Genomic DNA, 24,207 nt, shown 5'->3' with positions numbered 1-24,207 from the left:
CTAATGATGATAGTTCTTGACTTTGGCTGGAATGTAGACAGGAAAATATTGGGAGCAGTGACTAATTAGTTGCAGGAATTAGATTCTTTTTTAGTGTTACTGGTTCATGTGTGTCTTTTGGGAACAAGTGGGAAGTTTGTTGTTGGTTTATTTAGTTTTTTTCCTACTTTTTTACAGCAATGGGGTGGAAATGGAGTAAAAATAGTTTCGCTGACTTTTTCTTTCAGTGGATTTTCTTTATCAGCCCATCACAGTATCTGATTGTTGGGACAGGAGGGAATCTGTCATTATTTTTATTTTTTAAAATAATGGGTGACCCTCTATTGTGAGATTGTCAGCAAGGTGGCTTTGCATAGTTTGCATACCATTTCCCAGAGCTGGACAACATCCTGGGAAAAAGGGTAACATGGGTTCATTTCCAGCAGGGAATACATGGGCAGCATGTTCCAAACTCAGAGAAAAACTTCTGGTGGTGCATTTTACAAGCTGGAGCACATACCTGTGAGATAAAACTCACAAACATCCTTTTGTTCTTGAGGAAAAAGAGAGAAACGGATCCTTAACTGGTGAAAAGAATATTTTGCCAAGAGGACCAAGGATTCCAAGTATTCATATAGAAAATTCAATGAACTAAAAAGAAATTACAAATATTCATCCTGTTGAGCCTGATTCTGGGATTTAATTATCTCAATATCCAGCAGCAGTGTGGATTACAAAGCCATGGAGGATAGGGCAAAGGCTGTAAACTGAAAGAGGTTTTGATTGGATATTAGGAAAAAATTCTTCCCTGTGAAGGTGGTGAAGCCCCAGCACAGATTCCCAGAGCAGCTGTGGCTGCCCCTGGATCCCTGGAAGTGTCCAAGGCCAGGTTGGACGGGGCTTGGAGCAACGTGGGACAGTGGAAGGTGTCCCTGCCATGGCAGGGGGTAAAACTGGATGGATTTTAAGTTCCTTCCCAACCCAAACCAGTCTGGGATGATTCATGGTTTGATTTTGGGGCCTGTCTGGGTAAAATATTCCGTTTTAAGGAGGTTATGGCTGACAACCTCCAAAGCTTAGCAGACTCTTCAATAAAGGAAGGGGGGATTGGGGAGTGAGGCTCACAGTTTACCCACTGCAATCCTGGCAACTTTCAGCCAAGGCAGTCTCAGCAACAAATGCAGCAGTTTTGACAAAGGGTTATTACCTTCAGTTCATGCTGAGAGAAATGTAGCTATGTTCACCTTTAGTCTCTTGTAATGCACCTTTTGTCTTACATGTGGCTGAAGGTCTCCTATTAAACTTCTTGCATGTTGTTCTTAGTTTTTCTTCCAAGCTAATAGAAAATAGTCTCTTCCTGCTTAATTAGAACCAAGTACTATTTAGTGGCAAGAAAAAAAATCTAATAATGGAATATGGCCTGTCCTTGAAGGGCACTTTTTAACTGAAAGCTTGAACATAAAATTGTTTCATATTCATATTAGCACAGAGAAAGGCCTGATAGAGAAGTGAAATTGGGAAATAAATTCATTTTAAGTCTTTCTTTGCATCCACTGTAGATTGAAAGGTCGGCTATAAACTTCCAAATTTCCATCAGATTTGGACATTTTTAGATCAGCAGTGCTGGGTAGAGTCACATACTAGCCACCATCTGCTTCAATCCCCATATTTCTTCCTGTAGGACAAGAGAACTGAGGACACACGGTTGTGCCTCTCTTTGCCTTTGTCTAAGAACAGCTGTGACTGAGGCACACTTGAAGCTCTGACCAACTCTCATCTTGGCCTTTCTTGCAGTGGCTTGGGATACATCACTGGGTCGAGTGTGAAGCAGGTTGCTGGAGACTGGCACTGGGCACTGCGGGTAAGTGCCTCTTAATGACACATCTTAATGAGAGTTGGTTGGTTGATTAGTGTTAGGAAGAGTTCCATCACACAATGGCTCAACCTGTTATTATATCTGAAAGGTGAAGGATTGGAAATTACATCTGTGGATGTTAAGTGCATGGCAGATGCACTCTCTAAACAAAGGTATGTGGGCTCGTCTTGTGGGACTTGGTGTTTTCCCTGCTTGGGAGCAAGAATTTTCCAATCACTTTGTTATCAATCAATCATGACTTCTTGATGGGGACAGGAAGACGAGGCATTGGCCTTAAATCAACTCCACAGTCTTTCAGTCTCCTGCTGTCAAGAAACTCTGAGAATGGCTTCCGGCTTTGAGGAAAAAACACTTTGTTCCAGCTTCCGCTTGTTTTTCTGCCCTGAGACAGTCCGTTTCCTTCTATTTTAACCTCTTGGGACCCTGATAAATGGGCTGAAAAGATAATCCACTCCAATCACATACTCACAAACAGCTTCTGCACACAAAGATGTCTTGAAAGAGCTGAGAGGAAGTGGCCGAGCAGAACTGGTTTCTAACCTTTGGTGCTGTGGGTGGCATGTGAGGTGCATTCTCTGGCTCTGGCACTTCATAGAGACCATGAATCTCCTGAAGCTCAGGCCAGCACTGTTTATAACAGCTGGTGATGAAATGCAAGGGTTCCCATCTGAAGCAAATATGCCCTCTGTGACACAGGCCATGCCCAGGTTAAGCAGAGCCAGGAACATCATCGCCATGAACAGTTCATCTGGGAGAGTGGAGGGCAGTTTCCAGCTGTGCACCTGGAGTGGAAAGTGGAGTAGCCTAAAGCTTCTCACCAGGAGGATGCTGCCTCATTAGCAGAAATATTTAAGAGTAACATGAACTTTAGAGCAGAGGCGAACCAAGGAGTGAAAACCCCAAAGCCTGTCCTCTGGTCAATGGGCTTTAACTGGAGCACTCTTGAAAAACCCAAATCTGTCTGTAAAACCCAAATGGTTAATCAGTGAAAAGAGATCATCACTAGGACTTTTCAGGTGGTGTCTTCACAGTCATCCTGAGAAATCCAGGCTATCTGCAAGACTGTTCCCCTTACAGGTCATGATTTCCACTATAAATGACACACTGGTGCAGGATTCCCTGGCTGTACAAAATCTGGGGAATCTGATGAGCTGCACACATCTGTGGTGTTTACTTTGGACATCATTGCTCAGTCTTTGTAGTCACAGAGCCCATATAGAAAGCATCCAGACATCAGTGTAAAGCAGCTTCCATCCCTATGGCAATTATTGTGCTCTTGCAAGATGGGAATGATCCCCAAGATGATGCTTCCCTCTGTGATCTCCTGTGGGCTCCAAATACAGAAGAGGTCAGGAATAATCCACACTTCAGTGGGCTGAAAAAGACAAAAGGGCACATGGACAACTGGCAGCTTTGTGTCTGAATCTAACAATAAAGTGAATGTTTCACTGCAGCATTCCTGAGTGTCCATGGATGTTGTCCTGGTGGGTACTTAAGCTTTTAGATAATAACCAAAGAGACTTTCAGAGAAAGTAGAAAAAACAGCATTTCCAGTATTTTTTACCAGTGCTGTGTCTTCTGTTCAGGTGTCATAAGGATACTGTATCAGGCTTCATGTACTCCTGGATGAGCGATTCTCCTGACTTTTAAGTTCTGAAATACTTTTGTCTTTCCTTCCCTAGAAGGATTGTGAGTTTGTCATCTTTGGACATGAAACACTGCTCCATGTGTAAAGGCCATTCTCAGGTTAATAATTAAAGCTTTTTTTTTTTTTTTTTTTTTTTTTTTTTTTTTGACAGGAATTTATTTTTTTAAATAGCGTGTCTAGACGAGATGATAGTTCAGTGAAATCCATGTTCCTGTATTCCTGATGGAGCTATTTTCCATTCTGACAATAATGGAATTTCACTGTCAAAACAATAATAGTTTTTATAGCTTACAAAATGCTGTGGGATCTTTGTATTTGTGCCTAGTGCCTGGGAGAAAGGATTAGATATTGTGAAACCAAGCCCTTGAATCTGTTGTTTCCCTGTCTTCCAGCCTGAATTTTCAATGTTTCTTGGTCTGTTGTACTGAGGTAACCTGAGGAAGATGCCTGAAAACAGGAAGCCATTGTGGGTTATCTGGAAGAGGGATGTATATCAAGCAAGGGTTTTCAAAGCCAGCATGTTCCCTACATCCAGAAATCTTTCAGCTGGTCTAATTGCCTTTAAATGGCTTCTGCACTCACCCAGAAACCAGCTGGTCTCTCAACCCAGCTGGGAGTAGGTTTCCAAAGAGTTAAACATCACTCAAGAATCATGTTTAGATGGATCTTGGTACTTTTTAACACAATGGATTGCCTTACTCAGAGTATTTTCAAAGCTGCATGTTTCCAGAGTGAGATAAGAGAGTCCAGGGAATGACACGGAGGAAGGAAAGGAGCAGATGCCTCGATGCTTACAGGTTCTGACTGGCTGTGAGGAACAGTCACTGAAACCAAAAGGATGTATTCTGCTTCTTCCTGGCCAGTCAAAGCAAGCCCTGACTCCTGTGCTAATTCCCTGCTCCTTTCTTACAGGTATCTCCACTCCTAGGAATGATAACAGGGACACTCATCTTGATATTTGTGCCTGCTGCTAAAAGAGGAAATGCTGAGCAACTTGGGGGGCAGCTGAAGGCTCGGACTTCATGGCTGAGAGACATGAAAGCATTGATTAGAAAGTAAGAGCACGAGTAAAAAGCATGTTTTGCCTCTAATGCTTAATTGGAACATCCAATGGTCTGGATTTAATGTGGTGAGACTGGAAAGTAACAACATGCAGGGAGTTGCAGGAAGTTTAGTCTGTGGATCTAGGGAAGAAAATCACAGTTACATGAGTTATTGACTGCTGTGACAATGATGAATTCCAAGTTTTGCTCTAACCTTTCCAAGATTGACATCTAAGAAAAAGCCTGCTTTGTTTGGCTCATACTTCACACAAATCAGGGCTTTTGAAGTGTAGAAATTGCTGTGTTCCTGTATTAATTGTTGTGCCACTGTTGTTCAGACACTTAGATCCTTTTTCTTCTTTAAAAGAGCTGTTCTGCTGAGGGGAAAAGAGAGTTTTAGCAATTTAAGATAAAAAAACACACAGAAGCTTGCACTATGGCAAGTTTAAATATATGTGAACAACCACGTGTGACTGAATCCATGAGATCTGAATGTGCTTGGGCACTTGTATGTGTGCGTAAAGGTTCACATGCTCATGAGTGCTTCAGCAGCTGCACTTCCTTCCAGAAATTTGTCCCGTGAATGTGCAAATACTTTCACTTGTGAATTCAGGGTTACCTTGTAATTCTGATGGGAATCTTGTGATGGCACTACTGGCTAGAATACTTCCCTGGTATTGTCATCCAGTGCCAAAGGACTGTGAAAAGCGATGTGAGCTAATTTATCGTTATTTCTATGTTACTGCTCTTGGTAGTTTATGTAAGTAGTAACCATATGGTGGCATAGATCGGGAGGGAGAAGTGAAACTACTCCTCCAAGTAAACAGGTGACATTAGGGTGAAAGCCCTGTAATTCACATATCATGTCTTAGTGACCAAGTACTGATTGTCTTCTCAAACAGACCCTTGACACAGACCTGTGAAGCATCTCTGATGAGTTCAGTATATTATTATCAGTGGAGCATCACATGTGAACCTTCCATGCTTCTTATTCTCCATTCCTTTATCTCTTATGTTACCTCTGCCCCTTGGCAAAGGGAGGTGGCAAGTGTGGAGGAGCACTGGGCTTTGTCACTGAAGCACTGGCTCCTGCGTGGGGGTCCTGCTTTTTCACTTTCCCCACTAAACCTTCTCTTGGTTTTGTCTCCACAGCCGCAGCTATGTGTTCTCATCCTTGGCCACCTCAGCTGTCTCCTTTGCCACGGGGGCACTTGGTATGTGGATCCCTCTGTATCTTCACAGAGCACAGGTTGTGCAGAAGACAGCAGAGACCTGCAGCTCCCAGCCCTGTGGCACCAAAGATAGGTGAGAGTCAGAATCAGCTCCTTTACACAGGGGGAGAGGGGGTGGGGGCTTATTTACCAGAGGAAACAGGCAAGTCCCACAGAGACAAGGTACTAGAATGTCTGTAATTTCCTCTAGGTCCTTGTAACAATGATAGGAAATGCTGGAATTGTAAACTAGGCTTTATTTCTCTTCTTCATTGCATGAAGTCAAACCAAGGGAGAAGCAATGACCTCAGCTCTGTCTTAGTTCCCAGGCTGCAGTGCAGAGTAGCAAAGAGAAAAGAGAAATCCTCTAAGAAGGATGTTTGGAGAGCTGAGAATTTGGTTCCTTAAGACCCATCTGTGATAGCAGCAGAATAAGCTGGCAGGTTAGGAAGCCCCAGTGGTGCCTGTAATTCAGAGGTTGGAATGGTTTCCCTAAAGCTGCAGGGACTAATCCTGTATGCTTTTGTTTCTGTGTGAGGCAGGACTTCTCTGTTTTATTGCTCTGTAACTGCTGTATGTGCTGAGTTTTGCTGAAGAATGTCCCAGAGATCTGGGACACTTTGGGCTGGAGTGTTTGATGCTATACAGTGGTTTGGGTTTTCAGTCCTGGTTATGGAATATCGCTTGCAACACATAAGCTGAGAAAAGTAATTCTTCATTTTGTGATTTACAATGGTGGCACAAACAAGGAAATGCTATAAAAGCATTCCTCCAGGTAAATAAAAGAGATTTTAAAAGCCTTTTGTCAGATCTTTTGCTTTTTAGCTCATGAGGGAAAATAATATTAGGGAAACCTTCTTGCCATAACAGACATAATCCCATCTCAATTAAAGTAGTTAGTAGTGTGGAGTCCATCAACCAGAGAGTCCAGCAGGCAAGCTCAGGCTGTTCCACAAAAATGCAGTGAGCCTGACTGCCTGTCTGCTGTTTACAAAGAGAAGTTCCCCCTCCTTGATGGCACCTCAATTTTGACCTGTCCTCAAGCTACTCTAATGTGGTTGCCCAAGACCCTGTAATCCAAGTCCTGCACATATCATATGGAGAATCCTCCTGGCTCTTTAAATTAAAATTAACACATTTCAAATGTGTAACTTAACAGCAAAATGCTTCTTTGAAGTGGCCTAAAAGGAGTTAAAATGTCAAAGTATGTTGGAAATCATTGGTATTTAAGTCTTTCATTAGGTTTCCTTGCCCTGAAGCTTCCTGGTGCCTATCCATGATTTCCCCTCACATGATCAATGTACAGGTTATTAATTAGTTTTGTGTATACATAATTATCTGTTCAGGACACTTCGTAGGAATCCCAGTTCCACCCAAGGAAGCAGTGTGAGCCCTCTGCACCCCTTTGCCCATGTATCAAAGCCTGTGTACAATGATAAATTTCATATGCTGTATTTTTCTTAATTGCGGGGGAAGATGGCTAAAATCATGAGCATTGGTTTTATTTAAAATTTGAAAAACCATTGTGCAAATTGTGCCAATTTCCATCAGTCAGTTTACCCAAATAATTATATTATTAACAGTAAAATAATAGTATCTAATAAAATAACAACACCCAGAAACTATGCCCATTTTGGGCTTATTTTCTTTCTTTCTTTCCTGTTTTTTGGGGTAGTTTGATCTTCGGAGCAATCACGTGCTTCACTGGCTTCCTGGGTGTTATCACAGGGGCAGGAGCCACCAAATGGTGCCGGTCCAAGACGCAGCGAGCTGATCCTCTTGTCTGTGCTGTTGGAATGCTGGGATCAGCCATCTTCATCTGTCTGATCTTCGTGGCAGCCAAGAGCAGCATCGTGGGAGCCTATGTGAGTATAATCCTTTCCATATGCCAGCCCCTACCAAGCTCCTTAAAGACCGTGTGCATTGTCCCCTGCAGAAAGCCTGGGATGTTTTCTTGCCTGTGTCCTTCTGAATGTCCTTCTTTTTGCCTCTTGGCATTCTGGCACTGTGTGTGCCTGAAATCTCAACTGCTTATCCCTGCTGCCATCAGAATTCAGAGCTCCATGGAAACCCACAGCCTTTGGGCTGTTCTATCTGCACCTCAATCCACACCTTTATTGCTCTTGCCTAATGTTTTGGTACAGGAAAATTGAGCACTTCCCTTGCAGTGAGGGTAATGTAGCTGCAGTGGTACCAGATGACAATTACAGTGTAATTTGTCTGTGGGCAAGCTTTTGGCTCCCTTTCAGTACCATTCATTTCCATAACCAGGTGGATTGCACCAAGCCAATATTAATAAGCCAGTAATTTCAATTTGTTATCTGTATTACCATAGCCCAGGAACCTGCAGTACTTAATGCTGCACAAATGCAGATTAAAAATCCCTGAGTACTTATAATTTAATTATATAAAACAATATAAAATAGATTCAGATAAATGAATGGTTTGGGTTGGAAGAGACTTTTGAAGGTCATCCAACCCCCACTTTCACTAGACCTTGCTGCTGAGAGCCCCCTCCAATCCAGCTTTGAATATTTCCAGGAATTCCTCATCCACCACCTCCTGGCCACCCTGTGCCAATGCTTTATCACCTTTTAAAAACCTCCTTCCTTACATCTCATCTAAACCAACCATCTTTTAGTTAGACTAAAGGGAAAAAGGAAAGCTCAACTATAATAATCCAGCCTCAGGCTAGAATCTTGTTTTCAGTAGGGAGTAAAAATCCAGGCAATGAACAAGTCTCTGGTTCCCTTTTAATGTCCAAATGAGAGAAGCCTGGGACCTGGGAGAAGTATATGAAGGGAAAGTATGAGATGTTTGGAGTCGTGGGATCCCTTCTGAAAGCCCACCCTTCACTTCCACACAGCAGCACCTGCTCATCCAGCAAGCAGAATTCCTGTACAAGTAACCAGGCACCTGCTGTTCCTCATTTCTCTGTGTTTCGAGCACTGGCCTGGCCATGGCTATTTGCAGAGTCTTTCAGCAGCTGCCACAGTTATGGGGAAGCACAACCAGAAAGAGTGGAAGTTCAAAATCATTAAGACAGAACCAAGAATACCTCCTCTAGCTATTTAAGATTTAGGTGTCTGGTTGGTGACCATGAACTAACATTTGAACTGGCAGAAAAATTATCACCTCAGACAACCTGTGAGAGGGTGTTACTGGCTGGTGAATCACTAACCCTCCTTTTATTGATCTTTCACACCCCTCACCTGCTCCCTCCACCTCTTTGTGCAGACAGAGCTGTGATTTTCTCCTTTCTCAGACCTAGTGTCTGAGAACTGACACTAGGTTTGAACATGTCAAACAAACATGTTTGTTTGTGGTGTTCAGTCTCTTTATACAGAAACTTTTCCCTTTCTAGGCTGGAAATACTGTTTGCAGAAACTGTGCAGCAGGAGGTGGCTATTAATCTCATTTTTATCTTTTTTTCTATTTTTTAATAGCCATGTGACTATTCTGCATTGTTTAAGTATATAAATATAGATGGTATCATTTAAACAATCCTCGAAACAATTTATTTTATTACGGATGAGCAGTAAATCTAATAAAGAGTCAATGATTTGCAAAGGAAGTTACAGCTGCATATGCAGGGGGTATAGAGAATATGAGCCTGTTTGTGATGCTGTGAGGCTGAAGCAAGAAGCACTGCCTCTCCATAGCTGTAAATATTCTGCTGCTGGAAACCTGATGCCCAGAAAGAGAGGACAGGTCTGGGTTGGAGCTACCAGTGTCTCATAATGCAAGGTATCATTGTGGCAGTGCCATACTGAATTGTCTTTCTGAGGCAAGTTTCTAACACAAATTCATGTTTTTCCATGCAATTCAAAGAGTTGTTGCACTCCTGCAGACTTCCAGAGAGTTACATTCCCTTGTATTTCAAGGGGAATAGGAGTAGGAGACCTGCATTGCCAGGTTGCACGGTGTAGCAGTTTCTCATTGCTCTTTGTTTTAAGTCTCATTGGTCCATTATGAAGGGGAGAGTGTTCTGTGGCTGGTGGACATGGATGATGGGCTAGGTTACCTTCCTTATCTCAAAATCCATGATGAAATCTCCTTCTGGAAACAATACAGTACAATTTATGGGTTGATTTTCTTGTCTCTGATATCTTCCTTGACAGCTTGTGCTGGCTCACATCCTTGAGTTCTGTGTCTGTGGAAGGCAAGGCAATGTGTGTCCCCCAGCATGGTGGTATTTGCCAACCTTCTGTACTGTGACTGTCCTTAGGCTTCTGTCATGGATCACACCATGCAAAAATTGACAGTGAATGTTTTTGCAACCCTCCTTGGCTCAGAGCCTTAAAATTCTCACTTCCAAGCAATTAGGTGGGTTCCCATGAGATGATGTTCTCTCTCACTGTGAGAGAGAGCTGTAGTGGCCACCAGATCACCATCTCCCTCCCTGCTTTAGTTAACAGTCAAGAGCTTTATTGCTGACTGATACAGGCATCAGCTTAAATGAAGTGTTCAGCACTCCAGCAAGAACCTGCAGAGCTCTTGCTTTTTACTTTCTTGGTTTTATAGGTTTTATCTTTTTGGAAAAGACCTGCATTTCCATTAACACGATCACCCTGCCCCTTACATGCTGTGTACTGTCTGCTCTCTCCCTCCCCTGAGCACATGTACTATTTCTGTCCTGCTCAGTCCTTTCTTGCAATTGATTTTGGTCCCTGGGGGCAGTTGCTGTTCCCATTCTGTAGCAGCCACTCCTATCTGAGGCAGGTAGACAGGTGACTTTTTTTCCAGCCAACCTTTTCATACTGATCCAGTAAATTATTGACAGTGGAAAAATGGCTGGCAAGGTGGACTCAAACATTTCTGTATAATTTAGCTGCCCAGACACCTGTATTTCTCTCTTTTACTATCTTATTTGGCTGTACAGTCCAATCACCTCTTACTCAGTTTTCCTTGCAGCGTGTGGATTTGTGTGTTGTAATCCAGCTCCTTAAAGCACCAATTTGCATATCTGTAAGTTCCACTTTTTTGTGAAATACAAACTCTTTGAAACTTGGTTTTCAAACCTGTCTCTGGAAACCCATTATATGTGTGGCATCATCATCTCACACTGCTCAGACATTTCAACTGCAGATTTTACACTTGTTTAAATCTCCAAGTGACTGGAGAGAGCTGCTCTGCTTTGCCTTCCTTTGACACTGTTCCAAATTCCTCAGACATTTTATGATCTTGCAGAAACAGCAAATCCCAGGGTAAAACCTTGCCAGAGAGCTTTTACAGCATCTTAGTCTCAACCCCAGGGACTTTCTGCTGTCATGTTGTTGGTGACCTGCCTATTTCTGAGGCATCAATATTGCCCAGAACTGAGCTGGAGGTAGAATGCTCCAAATTCAGGAGTACATGAGGGTGTGTTACCCACCATTTCTGAGAGAAATACAAATAATGAAGATATTGACAGCTACGCCCTTTGAAAACAGTCATGGAAGGCATTTGTAACCTGCTTAGAACTTGCTATGAGAGCTGCTGCTGTGTCCATTCTGAAATCTACTTTATTTATAGTTTTTGGGAGTCAGAATTGGCTGACTGATCACTTAAACAGAAAAGCACAGATAAGCAATCAGACACCAAATGGACTGGTGAGATGTTACACAGCACAGCTGGAGTCAGAAACAGATGTATAAGTAGAGGTGAAGTCTCAGTGTAAAATGAGGCTTCAAAAAGTCTGTGAGGAGTCAAAACTGTGAGCATTTTAGGAGCTATTATCTGCTCTGGGGCTGCCCTATTCACTGTAAGCTTCCCTAGAGTCTCCCTTCTGCAGAAATGCCACATATCCTCACATGCCCTTTGCAGTGGGTGAACTCATTTTTATAAGTCCCCATCAGCAGCTGAAGGACAGACATTTTTTTAATGTATCTTCTATCCTACTTTTGATTTTCCTCTTGTTCCTTTTTTCCTTTTACCAGTACTCACCTATTAATCTCACATTTCATGGATTGATTGAAGTACACATTCATCAGCTCAGAACTGGTGTGCTCTGAAGTTTGTAGCATTTCAGTGATTTATTTAAAGGACTTGTGCTAAATTCCTGCACAAGGGACAAGTTCTTGCTGCCTGTAGGAATTCAAATGTGTGCAGTTCACAGCAGCTCAAGGCAAGCAGTTGCCTGTTTGCAGTGCTGGGAGCAGGCAGGGCACATTGATGCTGCACTGACAACTGTGATTCCATTGTTCCCAAGCTCAGCTTAGTCTCTCCAGCCACAGAACCCCAGCAACAGCAGCTGCAAAGCTGTAGCAGGACAGATTTCAGAGCAGGTCTGAATATGTACCCAGTACCCATGGGACACGTGGCTTCAGCTCCTGACAGCACCTTGGCTTATTGGATGTGTTCTTACCTTGGCAGGTGTCATTTCCAGTGAGAGCCAATCTCAAGGCAGACCCGTGGGCAATGGGAAAATGGAAATAGAGATTTCCTAACTGACCAGCTGGGCTCTAATGACTGGCTTGGACACCATCACAGAGGAAGCAGATTCAGTCACAGAGAAAGAGGATAGGGAGGGAAAATATTTGGGAAACAAAGACAATTTTAGAAACAAATAGAGGAAGCTCCTGTGCATAAGACTTGCTAAATAAAGCACATTATTCCTGGCATTGACAGGGTGGTCTGAGGGGTTTAGGCAACCTCAACTGGTGTGTGGGAAAGACAGTGGCAGTGGTCACATCATGTCACATCAGCTGCCACTCTTGCAGTTCTGTGGCTTTTAATGTCTCTTGCTGACTATCTCCACAGAGCCAGGGATTTCACCACAAGACACTGATGTTGCAAAGGCCATACTTCATTCCAGTCTCCACTGGACAGATACTACCTGTTTAATGCTGTCAGGGAGGGAAGGGATCCTCCACAGCTCTCTACAGAGAGCCTCAGCTGGTTTGCTACAGAGCTGAACACATAACTTGGTTCCCAGGAATGGAAATAGCTGTGCTTTGGGGAGCTGTGGCTTTCTTGCCTTTTCTAACTGGCTCTTTGGAAAAGAATAGTGCAAGTTGGACTTGATGATCCTTAAAGGGCTTTTCCAACCTCAACAATTCTGTGATTCTAAGTATGCAAGCCTGGGGCTGTGTCTTCATGCTGGTTTTTCATGTTCTTCTAAAATCAAATGTGTCAGCCTTTAATTTAGCTGCTCTGTAGATCATAAACTTAGTTTACAATAACAACATTTCAGCCCTCTAGAGCTCTGATACAAGTCTATGGTTTCTTAATAGTCAGGATAAACCACAACAACAACAAGGAGTGTGCTGTGTAGGTATGAGAAGAATAAGCAACAAAAGAAAGTTTGTGACAGGTTATTTTTCCTCTCAATGTCAAGCGAATAAATCTTCTCCCTTTTCTGTGTTTTGTTACAACAGATTTGCATTTTTATCGGAGAAACTCTTCTGTTCTCAAACTGGGCTATCACAGCAGACATACTAATGGTGAGTGCACTTTGGAACAGCATCTTCCTGTGTTCAGAGCAGTTTGTCAACTTGCAAGAACAGCCTGAAGTTCACAATTTCTTCTAGATCCTAGTCCCTACTTTAGCCTATTCTGGTTTTCAATATTATTTTTGCTTACTGAAAAGTGACATAGGGAGAAAGAGAGAAAAAAGATCCCTTTTGTCCTTTGTTCTGAGCACCAGGGTGAGATGTCCAGAAAGGACAACATTTCTGAATTCAAATAATTTCCCAAAATTTTAAGTGTTTGTGCAAAACCCCACCAGCACAGAATTCAGGCAGCATTTCCTAAAAGTCAGCACGTTTGTGGGCTTTGTTATCAATAACTCAGCTTTGTTCTGCAATAGGAAATCCTTCCCTCCCTACCTCCCTCCTCTGACCACAAAGGCAGCCCATCTACCTACCTTTCAACACATACACAATGGAAACCCACCTCTGGGAGAGCAGAGAGGAAAAGATAGTATAAAGAATGTTTGGACCATGTTCACCTTGTCCAGGAGGAAACTGTCAGGGACTTCTCAACTCGTGTCCTTTATTTTCTATTCTTTCTCCACCACAGAGCTTTTTAAGTTTTTCAAATCAGCAAGGTGACCTCAGCAGCCTCATTTTCACATGAAATAGTCTGGACATTTGTTCAAGAGCTCTGCATGTTTTGTAGAGGTTTCCATCAGAGCCCATCAAACATATGTTGAAGCCCTGTTGTGAAGGAGGTGTTGCTAATTGTATGAAAAGAAAGGCACAAAGGCACAGAACCATTACAGGACTTTCCCGAGGTCTTTTGTCAGCTTGTTGACAGAACTAAAAATATAATATCAATAGAAAACTCCCTTGACTTGTATTTGTTGGTTATGCAAACATCAGCGAGGAAACAATCGGGCTCAGTATTCTTAGATGTAAAGATAATGGTGCTGATGTATTGATTCAGCAAAGAACTTCAAGCCTCTGCTTAAGCTGTGTTTATGTTGAAGTTCAAGGTTGTGTTTATATTTTGAAGTAGCTCTGCAGTTGGCATCACTGCATTGCCTGATGAACTTTCCATCTTTCACTCCTTTGTGCAGGAAACGCTTTGAGAGGTGGGGTGGGTGGTTAAATCCACTCCTCTCAGTGTGGGTAAAGCACAGAGAAACAAAGGTTGTCAGTGTACTCTGGTAGCATTGGATGGCTTTTAATTCCCAAGGTTTCTGCTGCCAGGTCAGCAGTGGTGGGACAGAGCTCTGTGGGGCTTCCCTGGGACTTCCATGGGCTTTTGCAGCTTGTGCTGAGTTCAAGGCTGCTGTGGCCATTCATAATGTGGGATCTCAACACTTGCACAGATGTGCAGCCTGGAGACAGCTGTGCTGAGGAAGAAATTACAGTACAATATGTGTAGCTGCTCATTCCTGCCTCCTGCCAGAGCTTCCTATCACATCCTGCCTCTGGCTGTGGTGTTCCCAGGAGCAATCCCAGTTCTCTCCACTCAGAATTACTGGAGAGGTTTAAATAGCAGCTGTTTTACACCTTCTTAACATTGGCTGGCCCAGGTGAGGGCTCAGCTGAGGTGGTCCCAGCTGCCAGGAGGGAGGATCCTGTCAGATATGCTAAAGGTCCTCCAGAACATCTGACCTGAAATTTGACCTGTGTTGTCTCAAAGTAACCCCAAAAGATATTTTCAACCAACTGCTGTGTTATATCAAGGGTATTAGGGCTGCCATCATTGTCCCATTTAAAACAGAGGTTTTCTGTGTTGATTTCAATGTGACTTCAATATCCTGTAGCTTTTTAACAGCTTTTTTAGGATATGCCATCTGTCTTACCAGCATCCTATAGTCAGTTGCATTTCGTAGGGATGCATTTGCAGTTATTTATGTTGCTTTAGTGCAAAAGAGTTCTCTAAGAAATGACTGGAAATAATAGCTCAATTTTCCAAAACACAGGAAAGAAAGCCATGTTGAAAAATGGATTTTGGTAATTGCTGCCAGCTTTTCAGCTCACAGTTCTCTGGTCTGTTTAGGAAAATGGACTGAGGGTTGTATATAATGCCCAGCTTGATGCATTAACAGCATCAATGGACGTATGAAAGTTGTAAAGAAATAAATGCAAGCATCACTTAGATGAGGACAGGGCTGGAAGCAGACAGGCTGAAGTGTAGACAGATCACACAGGGGATGAGAGGGACTCAGACTGTCAATAGGTGAGAGACAAGGCTACAGCCACTTTTGACAGACAGCTTGGTGGGAAGTCCTTGCCAGAGAAAGATGTGGAAATGCTTTAGCAGATGCACTTTATATGTTTGGCAAATTAATTTTACTGATTACTATTTATTTGGTGTAATCAGAAGTGTGTCTGTTCTTGCCTGAGGCTAGGAAGGAGTTTAAAAGCATTATTAGCATAAGCTTAACAACACTTTCATCCTATACATAAATATTACCCTGTTTTCATGGATAAAAGTTCTCAATACTGGCTGAACACTGTTCTTGCTGATTTCATTATGCCAGGAGTGAGGCTTTTGGAAACTGCATCCCAGATGATGTCTAAGAACTTTCCCAAGATTTACACATCCCATGACTGCTTAAGAATCCTCTCGGGCAAGTTGTTAAGGACCTCCAGAGGTTTTGCAAATTTAATTTCCATGGCAAAACAAGGATGTTTGCTTATTATCTTCCAATTAAATTGTTGGCTTTTCCTAGCTCAGTGCTTGCATTGCATCCACTGCTCCTGTCTTTTCTGCAGTCCAAGGTGCCAAGTGCTGGCTCTGATAAACTGTGAGTGCTGCAGTCCTCTCCACTGCCTGAGATTCTGAAAGGCTGATATTTGTTCTGAATGCAAATTTGTACAAAACAGGTCTTATTCTCCTGAGCACAACTCTCCATATCTCCTCCCAGGCACATGCTCAGATGGTGCTTGGGGAAAGGAGGGATTTTGTATGGAGCTTGCTAATTATGAAACAGATTTCATCAGCCATCTTTGCAAATTGGCCTTAAAATTACCAGAACCCCAAAGTAGCATTAAAACTGCCTCATAACAGCAATAATGTATGAGCTTCAGTGCAGCAGGCAAGTGTGAAACACTCTGAGACATGTGCAGTGTGGGGGGCTTTGTGGGAATCTGGTGCTAATAGTGGGGGTTTCCTCCATACCACCTCTCAAAAACAGAGATGATGGACAGGGGCTTGGAATTTTTGTCTAAGAGCCACAAAGCAATTTAAAGTGCCTCTATTTCAATCACAGTCTCTTTAGGTCTTTGCTGAGAAAAGCCATCCTCCAGTTTATTCATAGTCCTGACATTCATGCAAAAAAATCGCTCTGCATATTTTTGTTTTCTTTTAAAACATTAGTTCTTTCTAAATGGTCATGACCTGCCATGGAGGAGCTGCTTTGATGCTTTGTTGTAAAGTCAAAGTCTTCCCTTAGGCTTGGAACAGGCACAGCTGTGCCATAGGCATGTAGGAATGTTGCTTTTATTCTGATTACCTTCCCTAAAAATAAAGCCCAGTTATTTATTTAGTACAAAATGCTGCCCTATTTTTATAGCTGAAGATAAATTGCATTTCCAGAGGTTCTTGTTGTTGCTACTGTGAGTGTCTCCACACAATACTCCAAGTGTTGCAGGTTAGATTTGAAGGCAGGGTGAGGAATGCCTGAGAATGAGGGAACACAGCCCACCCCAAACATCCAAGGGCTGCAGGTGGAGGTGTTCTGCTCCATGGTGCTGGGCAATGGAAACCACAGCAGCCTCCTTTCACTTAATTTAGGAGCTTTTTTTTTTTTTTGACAGTGTCTGCCTGGCTTTTATAGAGGGTCTCTCTGGATTCCAGCCTTTCCCTTTTCTGAACAGCAGGGACAGCTGAGCTGTTTCCAGGTTCTGTCAGTGGCTGCAACAGTGTTAGTGCATGTTTGCTTTGTCTTTGGTGCTGAAGGAGGCCAGTATGAATTGTCCTGACCCAGAAAGGGCAGCAGAGTGCTTGAGAAAGTAGAGTTTCTATCCAAGCTTAGACATAAACATCAGAACTTAGCTCTTTGGCACATGGCCTTTTCCTGGGAGAAGGGTAATCTCTCCTTGGCTTTCCCCATTAACTTTTTTCAGACCAGCTCCTGCTGGTTTCATCACAGGAAGGAGATGTCAGCAGTAATCCCTGGCCATTCTGAACCTCTATTTAAAGAGCAGAGGTTTGCAGAGCTGCTTGGTCAGCCACCCTGCCCATCCTCTGTGCTGCCTGCCTCTGAACCTGGAATCAGGGATGAGCCAGGACAATCCCACAGGCTTCCTCCTTGGCTGCTGTGGCTCTCCCACCTCCAGTTTCTGTGGGATGTTCAAACCAGGCTGTGCATGGTTTGAATTTAGGTCTATTTTAGTATTGAAATGCCCATTTAGAGTTATAATTTACTTGTCTTCTAAGAACAGTAGATGTTTGCTACCAACTGCTTCTGCTTCCTGTCCATCAGAACAAAAAATGTTTTTTAAGTAGGGGTAGGGTGGAGTATTTTTTGTTGTTTTTTGGAGGTGCTGGTTTAAGCTTTTTTTTTTTCTTTCCAATATGTTTTTCAAGGAGGACATATTCATTTGCTTGCTACGTGCTGGGTTTTTGCTTTGAGAGGGGTGTTTGTCTCTTGAATTCCAGACCAAATATACCAAGTTTTAGCACTTCATGGTGTTTCAGCCATCAGTAACTTCTTCAGTTAAGCTGGAAACTGTACTTCTACTTGCAAAACTGTGTTTGCATAATATAGCTACACATGCAAAATTATTTCTAATATATGTGTGTATTCATGTGTATAAATATTTATATATGCATGCACATATATGATACAGGTATCATTAAGATTTCTTCCTCTAATTAGCATCAATTCACTGCCACTCCCTGAAAGTGGTAAATGTTTAATAAATGTGCCATTTCTTTTGTCCTTTTGCTACAGAAATGGATAGAATACAGAACCAGGCAGATTTATTTTCTCCAGATTGGGTAACAAAACTTAAGAGAAAGAATTAGGTAGAATTTCACTTTATCTACTGAGATGCCCTTTCCCAAAGAGCTCTTGCAGAATGTTTCTCCACTGGCCCTGTGTGAACTGGGACAGGTGGGAAAAAAAAAAATAACTCACTCTTAATTTTTTTTTTCTTCTCGCTGGTCTATCCAGGTTGCATCCATTATCTGTCTCTTTGGGGAGTGGGAATGAATTGTGGGGCTCTCCTACTGTTCACATCCTGACCTTCAGCACATTTCTGTGTCTCTGATGAAGTTTAGAGCTAATTTTCCTCTTGGGATTTCTCTCTTCAAGTCGTGTTCTGAGTTCCTGGATGCAAAAGGAGGGCAGGGCCTGACATCCACAGCTGGGCAGCTGCTCTGGATCTGAACATATCTTGCTCTTCTGTTGCACAAAAGAAGTTGAACAGGGTGCCTGCTTAATACATGACATGAAAGTGCATTAGCAGTGTGCATTTGCAGCTTTGTCAAAGCAGGGATGAAAGAACTGGCAGGTCATCTGAACACACATGGTAACCCTAAGGAAAAGCATTTAATCTAATATTCCATATTTTCCAGTTTCCATGATTGGGAATTGTCTGTGCTTGGAACAAGATGATAATTTTAAATATGCATCAGTTCTCTTTTAGTGTGGATTTTCTCAATACTCTTTGTTTCTGGCTTTATGCTAATTCTTTCCACTGCAGACAGGGCAACTCCCCTTCCCTGTGAGGAATAGTTCAAGCACTGCTCTGTACTTTAGTCCTGTGCCCTGAGTGAGTCCTCCCTGCCAGTCAGTCCAGGTAAAGGATCTGTGTGTCTCTGGCTGGGGCTGGGCCATTCCTGAAATGTCACATTTAATTAATAAATCACTTTGGGAAAGGATTGCAGGGTCCTGGCAAGGCAGGACTTCTAAAGAAGGCCTGAAGGCAGCCCATCAGAGAGAAAGTGGGTAAATAAAAGGGATCATGGTCTCCAAAGGGCTGAACAAGAGTCATTCGTGTCACGGGCACAGCAAAAGGCACAGTGAGATCAGTGCTTACAGGCAGAAACAATGCTCACTTGGATTTAGAGACCTATTGAATTCTTCATTACTTCCAGCCTTTAAATCAAGACAGAATCAATTCATAAACTGGGATATGTGGACTTGATGCAGATGTCCTTAGCCAGAGTTTTTAACAATTTATGCAAGAGACAATTACTTTCTTCTGCCTCTAAAAAGTGTATTATAAAATTAAGGTCATTCCACAGGACAGGGGATTGCTGGGGTTTTTTTTATTTTTAATCCTTTTCTGTGGTTAGGGCTCTGTTATCTGTGAGCTATAGTCCCTTCATGGGGAAGTAATTTGTGTTTTCCACTGCTCCTGTGTAATCTGACTGATTCTGCATGACCTGGCTATGGGTGTCATGTCCTATTAGAGGAGTGGAGACCAAAATACAGTATCTTGGCTATGGAAAATTTTCCTAATGTGACTTTGTCACTTTTCACAAATGGAATCACAAATTTTTGAGAAAAATGTAAAGTGGCTAGAGATGGAGTGGGAGGGGAGGATGTGTGACCGTGACCTTTCATACTGATGTGGATTGCTGATAGTTGAGGAAATAAAATGACTTTTGTTATGGAGTAAACCAAATATCCCAGGTTACAGCACAGTCCTTGGTTGGAAGGCTGATAGTGTTGAGCAACTTTAAATTTCATTCTCCCCACCAGCAAAGTAAAATGCAGTCTGAAGAGCAACAGCAAAGTGTCTTGTGGGCAAAGCTGGTAGTCCAAGCTGAGAGTGGAGCAGAGGGCAGAGCTGCCTGAGCCAGCCATGGGCTGGCCAGTGCCTGTGTCTGGGGTGGCTGGTTTGTTCTGTGCTGCCCTGGGCATGAACTGAGCAGTACAAGGCAGATGGGCAGGGTCTTATTTCAGCTTCTTTACCTATTTTTTGTTTCTTTCCCCTTCTTTGCAGTACGTGGTCATTCCAACTCGCCGTGCAACCGCAGTGGCCTTGCAGAGTTTCACTTCACACCTCCTGGGAGATGCTGGCAGTCCTTATCTCATTGGATTTGTAAGTGCTCACAGCAGGCTCTGGCAGGGTTTGCTCTTTTTTTCCAAACTGCTCATCTGAAATTCCAGGTTAGATCCTGCTGGGAAGGAAGGCCTGTCAGCAGAATGGGAAGTGCTGCAGAGCAGTGCCACTTTTTTTACCTGGTTGGGTTGTTGTGAGCTGCAGTTCAAACCAGGGGGGACTACTTGGGTGGGAAATAAGCTTCCACATCTTTTTAACCTAAGGTGTTTATAAAGCTCACAGCTCTGGAAAGAGAGAGTGTTCTTGCTGTGGTGTGGGTGCCATAGAAATTAGGATGGAAGAGAGTCATGTGTGTGTTTAGTTGTTAACTGACCTCAGAAACCAAATACCTGTTTATGGGCAGCAACACACAGCTGTACCTGCTTTGTGAGATAGTAAATCATAGAGCCACAGAATATTCTGGGCTGGAAGGGACTGACAAAGATCATCCAGTCCAGCTCCTGGCCCTGCACAGGCACACCAGCAATCCCACCCTGTGCCTGAGAGCGTTGTCCAAATGCTCCTGGAGCTCTGGCAGCCTTGGGGCCATGGCCACATCCTGGGGAGCCTGGGCAGTGGCCAGACAGGGATTTTTGTTAGTATTCCTTCCTTGGGTGTTCACTTTGGGTTCCTTTCTGTGACTGCTTCAGTGGCTGGCCTTGGTCTGAGTGCGGATCTCCCTTCCTATGCCACCCTTATCCTACTGCAGAGCAGAGCAAGAGACCCAGCTCCAAAATCTGGCAGTCAGGGAACATTCACAGTTGAAAATAAAAGGCCTGGGAAATGTAATGAGGAAAAGAAATCTGGATATACTGGGGAAATGTCTTCTTCCTTCAGTGGAGTTTGATGCATGGAGTTTCAGAGATCACAGATCATAATTTATAAAATACAGTAGCTCCCCCAGAACTCCATAAGTGACCCTGCTCCTGATGTGTTGAAAGTGCTGCTTCCCAGGGATGTAACTGGGATCTTCACTGGTCCCATCACCTGAGAGACAGGCCTTTGATGTGCTCCTCCAGCTCAGACACAGCTGCTGGGTGCTCTGGGGCTTTTTTATTTTTTATTTTTTACAGCCATTGCTCATCTATTCATCCTGTAGACACTAGTGTGTGTAGCTACAGATATTTATTTATATATATTTAATTTTGTGAGTATATCTGTTCAAATATACCTCAATGTTTACTTTTCAGTGGCAATGCTATGGCTGCTCTGTAGCCCTCTGAAGCACACAGGAGAAGGCAGATAGAGATAAGACTGAGAAGACCAAAGAAATGAGAAATCTCTCAAGAGAATAAAAATGCACAATTTAGCTTAACTCTTTATTTACTTCGATGTTCTGGGTACCTGGGGAGAAACAGTCTTATTTTAGAAGTTATTTGAAGGTGGCAAGAACAAAGGAATTGCAGGGAGGGCTGCTTCATGCAGGGCAGGTGATGTAGGGAATGTGGGAGAGGAGAAGGAGCCAGGCAGGACAGGGGCTGGAGATAAGGGCAGGGCTGGGGCAGGCCAGGCTGCCTCAGGTGACTCTGCTGCATGTTCATCCTTTTCCTTAGAAAAGAGGGATGTCCAGGAGGAATACCTAGGGCCCTGAATGATTGCAATTATTCTTGAAAGTTGCCTGGGGCTCTTCAATGTCATAGATTAAAAATAAAAGGTCTTTGGTTGTAGAAATAATGTGCCTTGCCCTGCTGGTATTCAGAGATCAAGCAACTTGTGAGTTACTTAAGGATTCTTGGCTGAAATATGTATAACCCCAATTTAATAGCATTAGGCTTTCTTTAGACTGGGAAAATACTTGTTATTATTTTGAATTATCCTTTTCTAATGCTGTAATTGTTGGGCAGTTGTGATTTGGGAGGAGGTGATGCAGGTCCAAGGCTCTGTGCAGAAGAGGAGGAGTGAGGCACTCACGCCATGAAAAGAGCCAACATCCATTTGTGCAGCCTCTTTTCTGGCTGGCCTGATTCATCCTCCCTCTGCTACCAGGACTGAAAGGTCAGCTACAGCTCCACATAACACAGGAAAACAAATACTATTTAAAGTGAAAGGACAGGCAACTTCTCACCAGAGCTAAGGCAAGCACTGACCCTGGGTGTTAAAAACCACAGGAATTGTCCAGCTGCAGTGCAGGATGGAGAAACCCCATGCAGCACTGAAGCCCTACCTGGGCAGGTTGCAGAAGGGGCTCAGATTCTGACCAGGATTTTCAAGGCAGTCTGTGAGGGCTGAGTAACCCACTCCTGCTGGATTTAAGGGAAATTTGGGAACCTGATTCCCACAGTCCTTCTGGGAATCCCCACACTGAGGCCATCAGCTCCCACTGCTGTGACTCCAGACTCTTCACAAAGCAGACCAAGAGCAGGGGAAGGGTTTTGAAGGAGAGCAGCAGAAGGCCCTGGGGGTGTCCAAGGAAGGATTGGATGTGGCACTCGGTGCTCTGGTCTGGTTTACAAGCTGATATTCAGTCACAGGTTGGACTTCATCATCTCAGAGATCTTTTCCAACCTTAATGATTCTGTGAGCTGCAGTAACAGGCAAGCTAAGAATGGGTGAAACTCAGCCTCCTGCTCACTTGGGTTCACTGGGATCCTGGAGCTCTGCTGTGCCTTCCAACTGCTTACAGAATTCCCCTGAAGTTCCCTCACTAAATGATCAGTGCTTTGATCAAACATAGCTGAAATCCTACATGGTTTTGGTGAGTTTATAGTGAGATTCCCTCTAGCAATGATCATAATAAAGAACTGGGGACCCTTGTCCTTGCAGGACCAAGCTGTGGCAGGCAGTTATCTCTGCTGGATACCAATAAACGTGGTATTGATCTTAAAACCCCCATGTGGAACATAGAAGGTGCTGATCAGCCACAGCCTCAGGTGTGCAGTTGCTGCTGTGCTCTGGGGTGTGTCCTGAGAGCTCAAGGTGACATTCTGTAACTTCACCCCATTCCAAATCTTGCCCTGAAGCTCCTTTAACCACCCAAAGCAGCAAATACACATTAGTGCTTAAAAGCTAAGTGGCAGGGAGCACATATGTGTGGCTATTTTTCATGTCTCTTTAAATATTGATAACTTTTATTATGGTAAAAAGGCTTAAGATTGACATACAAAGGAGTTATGCAAATGCAGCTTTAGGGTGGCAACTGTAATTTGCATAAAGCTTTACTACATGGCAAGCTCTGAGATCATTTACTGTAAATCAGCACTGCCTGTTCATTTCCAAATAATAGGCATTGCTGCAGAAGTTCAGTAGATGAGACAGCTTTTATTCCTAGAGAGCTGTAACTTTTTCCAGGATCTTTGTTATTGTAGGAGGAGGGGTTGGGGAAGTCAGTCTAGGGTTTATAACCAACCTGTAGTTTAAATAATTCCTTTTTAACACCTCCAGAGTCACTCCACACTTTATTCTTGAGGCAGTCGGTGAGAAATCTCACCTGCTCAGTGCATTGCACCCAAATATGTGTAGTACTTTTCTGGTTTTGACCACTCCCACTATGCAGACACGATTGCTGGAGCACAGAAGTGTTAAGAGAAATGCCCCAAATCACACCATTAATGTTGAGTATCAGATAAAGGTGTTCAACTGCTGCCCAGACAACATTTCAGACTCAGAAGAGCAAGTGGAGGGCAGTGGCAGCAGCATGTGAAATAGTTAACTCTTCTCAGGCTGCATCACAACTCCAGCTCTTTGTATGACTAATTCTGGTTTGATCTTGGTTGCCCTTTAAAATAAAACAACTGTAAGTCCGTGCTCCTGTGTCCAACTGTGCACAGGCATGAACCTGTTTACCCCACTCAGTGTTTACATCATCCTTCTTGTGTCCCACTCCACTTCCTGACTGCTCTTCTGCTTCTGGAAATCTGAATACAGGCAGAAGGAGGGTTTTATTTCAAGGCTGTGGCTTGGGACTTTTTCTTTCCTTCCTCCAAGTTTGTCATTTGCTGAGCACTTTGCTCTTCCACCCTTGCCTTGCCTCTGCCTGTGATGCCAGCAGGACCTGCTGCAGGCAGTGCTGTCCCTG

At 43.3% G+C, this 24,207-nt stretch overlaps 1 protein-coding gene across 2 annotated transcripts in view; it reads left to right on the top strand.

Annotated features, from left to right (window-relative positions):
* Window positions 1–24,207, top strand: part of SPNS2 (SPNS lysolipid transporter 2, sphingosine-1-phosphate) — a 134,125-nt gene that overhangs the window by 82,290 nt on the left and 27,628 nt on the right. The window contains exons 5-11 of one of the 2 annotated variants that reach the window (XM_053995870.1): window positions 1,774–1,840; window positions 4,416–4,558; window positions 5,699–5,851; window positions 7,433–7,622; window positions 13,116–13,181; window positions 20,094–20,192; window positions 21,383–21,461. In XM_053995870.1, coding sequence (XP_053851845.1) covers window positions 1,774–1,840; window positions 4,416–4,558; window positions 5,699–5,851; window positions 7,433–7,622; window positions 13,116–13,181; window positions 20,094–20,192; window positions 21,383–21,415 — 751 coding nt within the window. In that variant the 3' untranslated portion in view covers window positions 21,416–21,461. Of the gene's footprint in view, window positions 1–1,773; window positions 1,841–4,415; window positions 4,559–5,698; window positions 5,852–7,432; window positions 7,623–13,115; window positions 13,182–20,093; window positions 20,193–21,382; window positions 21,462–24,207 lie in introns of those variants that run through there. The other variant, XM_053995869.1, reaches the window with a different exon arrangement.

This window comes from Vidua macroura, chromosome 20 (genome assembly GCF_024509145.1).
Source record: "Vidua macroura isolate BioBank_ID:100142 chromosome 20, ASM2450914v1, whole genome shotgun sequence".
NCBI classification, from domain to species: Eukaryota; Metazoa; Chordata; class Aves; order Passeriformes; family Viduidae; genus Vidua; species Vidua macroura.
Note: the sequence above shows the minus strand (reverse complement) of the source record. Positions and strands in the feature narration are given on the sequence as shown.